Here is a 12,114-nt window from a genome sequence, read left to right as displayed (position 1 = left end):
CCAACCACACTTGCTTCATCAGTTCAAAAAACACTTCCTCTGGGAAGCCTTCTTTCCCAGAAGCTGCTATTGGAATCAATTTCTCCCTCCTACAAATATATAGAAGTTACCTTTTAGGCTACTCGCTTTTGTTTTCACAACAAAAAGGGGGTAAGTAGCCTTTAAGGTAACCTCTATATATTCCCTAGGTGGTCTTTTCCTTTTAACTCACCATTTCTGACTCAGGGAGATGAATCTCAAAGTACATTGAGCCTCATCTTCCATTCTATACTGGGTTGTTTGAGGACAGGGTTTGTGGCCAGCACACAGCAGGCCTCACTCACTCAATGGCTGTCAAATCAGTATCCACCAGGATTCCTAGCTGTGCACATTTTCTAGCAGTGCATTTATATTCGTCACAGTGGAAGCATTTATGTCCCCTTCTGTTCACATTACCTGACACTTATTTAATACTTCCCCCGAGCTTTTTCTCACCTCTTTGCTGGTTTTGTTTTCACAACTTCCAGGATATGAGAAAAGAAATGATTATATCTGTTTCACTCATGAGGCACCCAACGTCCAGGAGGCAGAGATCATACCTCATCGGTGACAGGGACACAGCTGCCACTCACTCGGGTGTCCTCAGCTCAGGCCACAGGGGGATGCCGTGACAATCTGGCTCTAATTTAGCCCTCTTAAATCTTGCCTGAAGTGGACCATTTATTATCCTTGGAATTCCCACTGAGTGTGAGCCCTGAGGTCTAGAGGTGGACTGAGTATGAGGTTTGAGCCTCCTTGTCAACTCTCAAGTCTGATGACACAACTCTCTGGATTCATGTGTCAGAACCAAGCATCATGGGCCTCTAAGGCCATTGTTCTTTTCTCTCATCAACTCTCCATTCTACCTTTCTATTCGAGCATCTCTTCAGGGGACAAGTAGCCTATAAGGTAACCTCCATATATTTGGCAAATATCTTGGGATAGAACAATGGGTCTGTGCCTTGGCTGATATTAGGTTCACCTGGGGAGCTTTCGGAACTACCAATGCTTGGTACATTTACAAGCTCCCCTAGGTAGCTTCCACGGGCAGCAAATGTTAAGAATGGTTCTCAGTGCCAATGGCAAAGTGAAATCATCTGTGGCTTTAAAAATCTACTGATGACCTGGACTCATCTACTGCCTTTGCTTGGGGTTAGGAACCATTGGCAGGGCCCCTGTATTGGAGGTCCACTATAAAGGACTAAATGACCACAGCCCCAATGGAAAGAATTCTGCCATTCCAGCTCCAGTTAATAACATGTCCATCAGAGACTTCTCTAGTATCAGCTTTTCCTGCAGCTTCCTGACTCATACTCAGCAACTGTGTGATCTTGAGTGTCTTTGCCTCTCTGATGAACTTTATCTAGAAAATTAAGCCAAGAACTACTTGGCAGAACTGCTATGAGCACCAAATGTAAAATATATACCAGCAATGTGCCTGGTACATACCTGTAGCTTCTACAACTCTGAATTTTCCCATAGGAAAATTTTATGTATCGGCAAACTTTTTTTGAGTACCTACTATTTGTGAAGCATTATGATACAATTTCTTACTCTTTTTCTGCTCATAGGAGAGAGAGACACACACAAAGATGAATGCAGGAATGATCTCTGTCTTCAGGGAATTTCAAATTGGCATGTACAGACAGGAAAATATTGAACCAAATACAGTCCTATGTATATAACACTTATATATTTCTATATTTACCTATATTTCTAATACAGACCCTAATAAAGTAAATGTTAATCAGAGATAAAGTCAATGTGCTGTGTGAGCTTAGGGCAAGGAAGAAATAATTTTCCCTGGGGAGATCAGGGAAGTCTGAGGTGGCATTTGAGCTCAGTTTCTTTAAAGGTGTGTTGTATTTCACCAGTGAGGATGAACTGGAAAATGCTGAAGGGTGATCTGAGTGCTTCTTTTATTTGAAAGACAACATTGGTTATTTAAAGTCTAGACCTGTTATTTGAAGATTTGGGAAAGGATAATGGGGGCTGGGGAACATTTTGAGACCACCCAAATTAGTTACATGAACCGAGATCAGGATGTGATTCTAAAAAGAGAAGATCTGTTAAATAACACTGGCCTCTAGCTGCCATGGAACCACCTTACAGGTGATTCCTCCTCTGAGAAGGTCCTTCAGATAAGAATGTGGTTCCCAGCTTTGCTGCACGTTGGAATTGTCTGGGAATTCTTATAAAACACTTGGTTGCATCCCGACATTCTGACTTTGGTGGTATTAAGTACAGCCTTGTCACTGGGATTTAAAACACATTCCAGGAGATACTAATGTGTAGCGAAGTTTGGGAACCTCTGGAGTAAGAAGAGGTAGTAAGAATGAACATTTGATTTACAGTGGTGCTCACACTTGAGTATGCATCAGAATCACCTGGAGGACTTGTTAAACTGCAGATGGCTGGACTCCACCCCCAGATAGTTAGTAGGTCTGCAGTGCAGTCTCAGGATTTGCATTTCTATCCAGTTTCTCATTGACACGGATAGGGCCACACTTCCTGAACCACCAGCTCAAAAGAGCAGGGCCTGGTTTTACCACTTACGAGCTATGTGACCCTGAGCATGTCACCCAATCTGAAGAAGTCCAGTTTCTGCACTTCTAATATGGGGCAGCAATGGCGATTCCCCCCTGGGTGACTGTGTGGGTGAAATGAAATGATATTGATAAGCTGCTTAGCACAGGGTTTCACCCACAGGAAATGTGCAACCCATGGTGGACTTTATTAGTACGTTTCCTCAGCTGCGGTCTTGGCAGATCTTTTCTCGTGTCCAATGGCAGTAGTTGGTGAATGATGTTAAGGTGTTTGTGCTCCTGGAGATCCTACTTGTAGGCTTTTTGGAACAGGAAAACTGGAATACTCTCATGAATTACGAATGCTCTGGCCCCCAGCAGGGTAAGAGCCCACCCTCTGGTTGATTGATTGATGATCATCGGTCAGACCTCTCAGCCCTATGTGGGTGCCTATGGGCTGTGACTGAGTGTGCTCTCCTTCCCAAACTCCATGTTACTCTCACATTCCAGACACATTTAGTGCAGTGAGTTGTGGTGGTTCTGACATTGCCTTGGAAACCAAACTGCTATTGAGGGAGCTGGAAACAAGGCCCTAAATTGTCTTGGAAACCACAAAATTTGTCCCCGGGAGCAGGGCTGGGATCTCCACACCATGCTTTTAACTCATGCGATTTGCCCAGAACTCTCTTCTGTGTGTAGTTACCTCCCTTCCCCATTTCAGTGAGGAGGGAACTGAGGCTCAGCATGTATGTCCCCACATGTTCTAGTTATCCTTCCCAGGAGAAAGGATGCCCACGTAAGCCCGTGACTCTGTGGGCAAAACCAGCAGGTCGGCACACACTGCGGAGCACAGCCATGCTGCTGCCCACCCCTTCCCAGCAATTGTGGACTTCAAATGTATAACTGTAATGTTTGACCCTCGATTGGCTTCACCAGGCCAACTCTCAGGGATTTTTTGATACTTTCAAACTTCTTTTTAATTAATTAATTAATTAATTAATTAATTACTGGTAGAAATAGATTTATTATTATTTTTTAAATTAAGTATATTGGGGTAACATTGGTTAATATCTTCTTTTTTAGAGTGGTAAAAATCTAGCTAACTTTTTTTACTTCCATGTGGTTTGAGGGCAAAGTACCCTTATTTCCATGTTGCAGTTTGGAAAACCCAATGAGTGGGGAGAAGGGGCATTTGGGACTGGCCCAAGTGGTGGAACACAGGCCGGTTCACTCCATTTCGAGTTCTGTTTGGCCAGAGTGAAATTCTGCCCATTCCCGGGGAGCAGAGCCTGCATTTTCCTCTCTTCTCCCTGGACTGAGAACTGAGTGAGAGACAGAGTTAGGGAATGATAGAGTAGACAGGCCGTGGGAGGTCGTCATGCCCAAGTCATATCTAGATAAGGACACTGTCCCAAGTCACAGAGAATGCTGGTAACAGAACAGAGCCTAGAAACCCAACCTCTCACCTTTTATCCTCATCATGTGCCTTCTTCTCTGTCCTGACACACTTAAGACATTTATTTGTGTGCTGTCTGCTGGTACCTACTGTAACCATTTGCTATTAATTTGATTCCCCTGTTGTGATGGGTGCTAACCCTTCCCTGTAGATGGAACCATAGTATGTGGTCTGGATTACCCCTGATAGGTAGGCCACATACATGCTGTATAGGCACCATTTACAGAACATTTATTGTAGGTCTTGTGCTAGCTGCTTTAAGTAGCTATATAGCATTTAAGCATCACAACTCATGGAGATAGTTATTAGCATCCCCAACACAGATCAGAGAAGTAAAGCAGCTTTCCCAAGATCACATTGCAAGCAGGCAAATGGCAGAGTGAAGATCTGAAGCCAGGCCTGTTGACTTGCCATCAGTATTCTTCAACCGTTATTCGGCTGCCTGCTTTTGGAGGCTAAGGAAGATTCTGACTCAGAGAGGAAGCAGCAAGCCACACAAAGAAAGGCTGCCACCTTCCCACCCTAAACTTTTGCGAACAGATTTGGTCGTCTGGAAAAATGTGATTACTCAGAAATAGGCACATATGTCATTACAGCTAAGCCTATCACCTAACATTGGTGCAAAAAGTGAAAAAAAAAATTCAAATTCAGTGTATTATTTCAAATATGAAATATCAACTGTTTTTTTTTTTTTCATCATCAGTATACCTAATCACTTGGCTGAAGTCTTCCATATGCTTGTGAACATTCCTATTTGCATGGACCTTACATGCTGGTGCTTTCCCACTTGTGATAAAAATGAGACAAAAGCTATTTTTAATTTGGCCACCGTACGAACATCCATGTCTTCCCTTCCAGCAACTAAGCCTATATGTTTTCTCAACAGGGTATTAATTACCTGACTCTGGGAATGGCCGGATAGGCTGTTCTGGCGGCTCTGGCTGCCCTGCCGGCCATAATGCAATTGCCTGTGGATGCAGCAAGACTCAGAGACTTCAGCAGGGAGTGTCCTCCTCCTCAATAAATTCAGACGTGGGTACTGGGTAACTTGTTAAACACATTTATTGATTTCTTGACAGTAACCAAACACAGTGAGTGACCATTATAAACAAGAAAAGAAAGGCATTCGTTTGTACTTTGTGAGATCCAGCTGCACCTGGAGAGAAAAGACACCCCTTTCCCAGGAATTTACAAGGCAAAATGCATTCCTTCAAGGGAGCATCACAGGGGGGATGGGGAGAATGACAGTTTTGAAACGCAAGAAATCTGCCGCCTGCTATCTCAGGCTGAAAGCTCACCTCGTATGAATGATCGAGCCATGGAGTGGAATTAAAGTTATACTTGCTTAGCAAATGCATTCCTGATTGCCACAAACTCAGTAAAACTGGCTGCAAATGAACAAAACGTGTAGATGAAGGAACAAGTGAAATCAAAGAATGCAGTTGCATGGAGCCAGGGCTTAGCCTGTAAGGAAGGAGAACAGACCAAAGCAAAAATAAAATAAAATAAAATAAAATGAACTCGTTAAAACACATTTATTGAGCTGTTAACAATAACCAAACACAATGTATGACCTTTAGAAAACAAGAAACAGCAAATGGATCAATTCTGATCTTGGCAAATCCTACTACGGATATGTGACAAAGGGGAAATAATTCAATTTCTTTATAGTCTGCAGTGATATATATATACAATGTGTATCTCTTCGATGTCTGTCCTTTTTTTTTAAATTGTTGAGTAAACAGAAGAATCATAATCTAGAAATGAGTGTCCTTGAACAACTTTGTCCTAGTTTATCTGTCACCAGCGCCCTAAAATGATCCTAGGACACTCTCCAAGATTACTTGATGCAAAGAACAAAGTCCGCTTGATGCTGTTGGAGCTGTGTTTTCTCCTCTCTCTCTTTTGGAAGAATTTTGTATGTACAAAGGCTGAAAAGTCTCATTGAGTAGGTTTATTAGTTCAGGAAAATAGTATCAAAATTGTAATTGTAACTGGTTATTTTCTTCTAAGACCTCTTATGAATGAGCTTTCTGTTTCTGAAACTTGACTTCCCATCTTGGAGGCTGTGTGAGTGTATGTGTGTGTGAGTGTGTGTAGGTGTGTGTGTGTGTGTGTGTGTGTGTGTGTGTGTGTGAATTTGTGAGTGTGTGCAAGAGATATGTTCCTTGCCATGGTTTTGTAGACCCTTTTCATGAAGAAAGGGCCAATCCAGAGTGAATGAGGCTTGAGGGAGGGAAGGAGAGAGAAGAAAGAAGGGGACATTCTAGGTTATGCCAATTCACAGTTGTAGCATTTTCACTGAGATGGGATTCTTCTTGGCCTAGTTCCCTACTTGAGGAGCCATTCATTTACTGGAAAGAGAGAAAAAGAAAAACATACACACACATACACAACACAAAACAAGGCATAATTGAATTAATTTTCACAGAGTTTAGAGGGCTTACTTCAAAGAGAAAGGGGCAGTTTTACACATGCTTGCTTACTTGTAAAAACTTTAGTTGGATCATTGTACTAGTCACACTTCAAATGTTCAATAGCCACATGTGACTGGTAGCTACTGGATAATGCAGATACCAAACACTTTTATTATCACAGAAAGTTCTGCTCTAGACCAGGGGTGGGCAAATGACAACCTATATGCCAAATTCAGCGTGCGATGTTTTTGTGAATGAAGTTTTATTGGATCACAGCCACACCCATTCATTTGCATATTATCTACGACCTTCGTCACATTACAACATCAGAGTTTGATAGAGACTAAAAAGCTCACAAAGCCTAGAATATTTATCATTTGGCCCTTAACTGAAAGTTTGCTGACCCTTGCTGTAGACTGTAAGCTCTGTATGAATGGTGTCATATCTGTCTTCATCACACTGTACCCTCATCTCCAAGCTAAGTGCCTGGCACATAGTAGGTGCACAATAAATAGGTGTTGCATAAAGAGAAGGCTCAATGAATGAGTTGAGTATTTATATGTCTGGTAGTTCTGGCTGGAAGGGAATAGAAAATTATAGTGTTGGCACTCTGTGTGTGTCTAAGAGAGAAAAAAAGAAAGAAGGAAATGTGGGGGAAGCAGGAGAGATGAAATGGGGGATGACAGGGTAGCAGTGGTAGCAGTTTCAGGAAGCTGCCTGGTACCCTTTGCAGCCCCCACATTATCACTGCAAAGGGCTTCCCCATCCAGGCTTTCATTCATTCCTCATGACAAGTCTGGAAGTAGATGGTGTAGGGACTGTCATGAAAGAAACCAGGTCCAGAGGTATAAATGCCTTGGCTGGGTTTGCATGGTCTTTTAGTGACAGAACCAGGCCCAGAACTTGGGTGTCCTCCACGACACTGTTCGGTCTCCATCTTCCTTTCTGTGTTGAGGGTTTACCACCTAATTAACAGATACTTAGTGTGTAGAAGGGAAGAAAGAGGGCTGGGTGTGGACCTGAGGGTTAAAGGTGGGAGTCATGTGGAATGTCCCCTGTAGTAAGAATAATTGTAATTTCTAGGGACATAGCACTGGAAAAAGATGCTTTCACATACATTACCTTGCTGGAGCCCAGTGAGCTGGCATCCAGAGCACCTGCCCACTTTCTAGGGGAAAAGGGTCCACTGTGTACATAACTAAAAGCTCTAATGCTTTTGGCTGTCCTGTTCTAACATGTAACCTTGAAAAAATCTACCTTTCTGGGCTCTTCTGTAAGATGGCAATAAAAAGCTTCTTTTGTCTGAACCAGAAGGGATTTAAAGTTTGATATCTACCTCTATCTATATTGGCTTTATCAACAGAAAGACGGCATGCAAATAGAAGGTCATTTATAATCACGATTCCTACAGTGGGAGATAACGGTGGGCCTTTAAGAACAGGTCTCAGCAAGAGGACCGAGCTCTAACTTGGGTCCACTGCCCTCTGAGCCATGCACCCACCTCTATACTGAAGCTTCTGGGCTCGGTTGTTTGGACAGTCCTTCCCTTGTAAACTGAAGTTGATGTTGGTGCGGATACAGCGGTTGTTGAGAGGCTGGACAGGCCTGAAGTTGTCACTCATGCTCAGAAAGATCTGAGATGGCTGATTCTGGCTGAGCAGGCGTAAGGAATGCATCTGAGGAGAGAGAAACAGCTGTGACATCCACCCATCCTCTTCGATGCACTAGGAAAGAAATAAAACTGTGTAGACTGTGGCCGAGCCAGGCTGTCTGGGAACGGGCACATGAGCCCGTCAGAGACCCTGGTTCCATGGGTTTAGTTGTGCTGGAGCTCACAGATGCCTCCGTGCATGGAGGAGGCTTTGCTTCTAGCTCAATAGCTCATGGATGCCTCTGAACAAGTCAATTACTTTCTTTTATCCTCAAATATGCCATCTGTTAAAGGAGGAAATCCAACTAGGTGTCCTCCAGGGTCTCTTTCTCTTACACCTCATAGTTCAATAATTCCCAACAATTCCGGGAATTATCCTCTCACATGGGTATTATCCAGACTACAATGATTGGTCCAGGGATCAGAGCAAAACTAAGCTGGATTAGTTTGGTTTCTTTGCTGTGAAATCAGGACCAGGAGCTAGACTGAAACATCTGTGGCATTGTTCCACCCTGGGACGAGAAGCATAAGAAGAGTCTCCAGCAGGAGGGAAGAAAGAGTCTCCAGCAGGTGCAGAAGAAAGCAGTAATAAAGGGCTTCTGGGGTTCTGATTCCAGCAAATTCCTCTCATCAATTTCTGACCTTAAATTCTATAAGGTGCCGCCCCAGCATCTCTTGAACAAATCCTTTTTCTAAGTTATTGGGAGGGAGTTGCTTGTCATCAAGAGTCCTAATCAATACAGATGGGATCAGGGTCTTCAAGTTGTTCACATTGTTGTTGAGTTGCATGTACAGTTGACCCTTGAACGATGTGTGGGTATGAGGTACCAATTCTCTGTGCAGCTGAAAATCTGCATATAACTTTTCACTCCCCTCAAAACTTAGTTTATCCCTTGTTATCTATGGGGGATTGGTTACAGGACCCCCTGCAAATACCAAAATCCATGGAAGCTTAAGCTCCCTGGATGAAATGATGTAGAACAATGCATACAGTCCGCCTTCTGCTTCTTCAGATTTCCAGCCACAGACTGAAAACAGTACAGGTAATTATTGAAAAAAATCTGCATATAGTGGATCTATGTTGGTCGAGGGTCAACTGTGTATCTTCTGTAAAGGAGAATGGATTCTGCTTCCTTTGCTTATCTTTTCTATGAGTTTTTATAGAATCTCACAATCAAAGAACATCAGAGCTGGAACAGATTCATGTAATTTACTGCCCTCCCCATGCCCCATCATAAAGGGCAGTATTTATTTCACAAAAAGGGAGGTGACGGCCCCAGGAGTATATAATGAGACATTTACAAAGCTGGCCTCAAAGGCCAGATCTCCTTGTTCTCATCTATCTCTGAGGAATTCTAGTCAACTTTACTGGGAATACTGTGAGATGCTCTGAAAAATTCCATATTCAAATATGTTTGTGAAATGCTACAGATCATATTGCTTCCTTTTGAAGGCCGACATACATATTATCATTTTAAAGGCCCAAGAAGTCTCCCAACAATGAAATCTAACTCTTTTCTTAAACCAGTTTTTCAAACATATTTGACCATATTATCCCTTTTGTTCGTTTGCTTTTTGAATGCTATCTCTGTAGGACAATTTGGGAACTAACCCTGCTGTCCTTTCTTGTAAAGACAGGTTAAAGGCTTCTTCAGTTAGTTCATACTAAGACTTTTCAAATGCTGATTCTTTAAACATAGGTGTGATGAACCGAGTTATGTACGCCCATAATTCATAAGTTAGAGTCCCCAGTACTTCAGAATGTGACCTTATTTGAAAATAGAGTCATTAGAGATGTGATTAGCTAAGAAGAGGTTACTGGGGTGGGCCCTAATCCAACATGACTGGAGTCCTTAGAAAAAGGGGGATTTGAACAAAGAGACACAGGCACAGGGGGAGAACACCTTGAGAAGAAGAAGGCAGAATGGAGGTGATGCTTCTACAAGCCAAGGGAGACCAAAGATTTCCAGAAACCAGGGGAGAGGCATGGAACAGACTCTTCCTTATTTCCTCAGAAGGAACCAATCCTGCTACCACCTTGATCTTGGACTTATAGCCTCTAGAACTGCGAGGACATACATTCCCGTTATTTAAGCCACCACATTTGTGTTAATTTGTAAAGCAGTCCTAGCAAACTGATACACTAGGCACTACGCAAACCCAGACATTCTTCACATCATCTTCCCCATTCACTAAAAGGCCACAGAGAAGCTCACCTGCATCCTTGTTATATAGACAGGTTTGTTCATTATTATCCAACTTGCTGTCTCATAGCAGGGTGGGATAGTCATCGACCCATCATAAGTAATGAAACTAGAGGTCTCTGGATATAGTTCCTCTATATTAAGTCCCTGTAGTAAATATGCATCATCTAGAGGAGGAAATAAGAAAGACTTGAGATTTAGGTTTCTTGAAAAGGTCCTAGTATTGCTGATTATTTTTCCCTTTTCGGATTCCAGAAGAATTCTGTCAGGATAGGCTGCAGTAACAAAGCACAATTATTTTTAAAAACAAAGGTTTATTTCTTGCTCACATACATGTCCAATTCTAGGTTGGCTGAGGACTTCCTCCATGTCACCATTGTCCACATTCTGGGACCTAGACTCTCAGAGTGGCTGCTATCTGGACCCTTGTGAGTTACAACAAGCAACAGAAGAAGCATGGTCAAACATATGTGGGCCATTGAAGCTCCCATCCCGGAAGTGGTATGTTACTTTTGTACACATTTTGATATCCAAAGTAGGCACATGCCCAAGGTTGACATCACAGATGAGAGGAACCACATTCTCCCTGCAGGATGGGGCACTGACTATTGGTGGACAGAAATGTAGTCTACCACAAGGACACAGAAAGAGCCAAATGCTTGGTTATGGTCATTGAGACCCAGACCCATAGCACTGTAGTCAATGAAATGCACAATTAAAGGCTTTAGGACCTGTGGAAACAAAGCCTGGTCACAATTCTTATTTATTAGCATTGCTTAATTAAAAAAATACAATTATTTTAGAAAGAAAAATAAATCAGGCCAAATGCCACCATGAGATTCAACAGTTAAGTTTAACAACTAATTTCATTTTTGTGGATCTCCTCTTTGTCAGGCCCATGCAGGTAGCCTTTTTTCTGACACCTATCTGAGGTATTCACACTAATATATCTTTTATTATTGAATATGATTTTTTAATTATTAGAGATATCAGTACATCTCAGACTATATGGAAAAAAGAGTGAAAAAAGAAAATAACTCAGATCATCTAAAACAACTGCCATTAATATTTTTCTGTATTTCCTTCTGATTTTTTTTTTATTCAATGCATTGGTTGTATTTTTATGACATTGTAATGTACTGGAGTTTTCAAATCTTAAAAAATTGCAATGAACCTCTCACTCCACTCTCCATTTCTCCCTACAATCCTTTTTTGCATACCTTTGCTCTCCTCTCCTGGCTTCTAAATCACCACATTTTCCTGGCTATCTTCTTGAGTTCTGTTGGTGGCTCCTGATTTTCTACCTGCTTCTCTCAGTGTTGGCATTACCTGAGGATCAGTCTAAGGCTTTTTTTTTTTTTCTCACTCCAGACCCTTTTCACAGGGTAGCCCATCTACGTTCATGGATTCCATTGCCCCAGATCTATGTCTCCAGAGGTCTTACATGTCCCAGTTTGCCATGAGCATCCACTGCTGTGGCCCATCCAGGGGGCCTGAAGGACACAAGACAAGGACCCAAAGCCTGGTTGGCCGAGACTGGCTCCTCCAGTCTCCCTGGATTCATGTGCGTTCTCTAATCCATGTGTACACCTCCTAGTGGGAAAAAAACTAACTCTTTAGTGATTAGTACAATCTTCCAAGTTTAGCAGTGTGCACAATTAATGGTAAAAAAAACTTTCACATATAGCTGGAACCCCATACTGACCTAACGAGATTGTTCAGGCAGATAATAACATCTTCACTGAAACAACACTGAAGGTCAGAGAGGCAGAGTAATCTGCCCAAGGTCACAGAGCGAGATGGTAACTACAGAGTGGAAACTGAAACCCTGACCTCCAGACCA

The 12,114-nt window shown here is 42.4% G+C and overlaps 1 protein-coding gene across 5 annotated transcripts in view; it reads right to left on the bottom strand.

The window, feature by feature from the left end:
* Positions 1–4,723: 4,723 nt before the first annotated feature.
* The window catches only part of CA10 (carbonic anhydrase 10), a 431,002-nt gene continuing 423,611 nt past the window's right edge, over positions 4,724–12,114 (bottom strand). For 4 of the 5 annotated variants that reach the window (XM_036222010.1, XM_036222009.1, XM_036222011.1 and 1 more), the window contains 3 exons: positions 10,284–10,438; positions 7,918–8,092; positions 5,046–6,353 (listed from right to left, as the gene is read on the bottom strand). In XM_036222010.1, coding sequence (XP_036077903.1) covers positions 6,331–6,353; positions 7,918–8,092; positions 10,284–10,438 — 353 coding nt within the window. In that variant the 3' untranslated portion in view covers positions 5,046–6,330. Of the gene's footprint in view, positions 6,354–7,917; positions 8,093–10,283; positions 10,439–12,114 lie in introns of all 5 variants that reach the window. The other variant, XM_036222012.1, reaches the window with a different exon arrangement.

This window comes from Rousettus aegyptiacus, unplaced genomic scaffold, assembly GCF_014176215.1.
Source record: "Rousettus aegyptiacus isolate mRouAeg1 unplaced genomic scaffold, mRouAeg1.p scaffold_m13_p_6, whole genome shotgun sequence".
Classification (NCBI taxonomy): Eukaryota; Metazoa; Chordata; class Mammalia; order Chiroptera; family Pteropodidae; genus Rousettus; species Rousettus aegyptiacus.
Note: the sequence above shows the minus strand (reverse complement) of the source record. Positions and strands in the feature narration are given on the sequence as shown.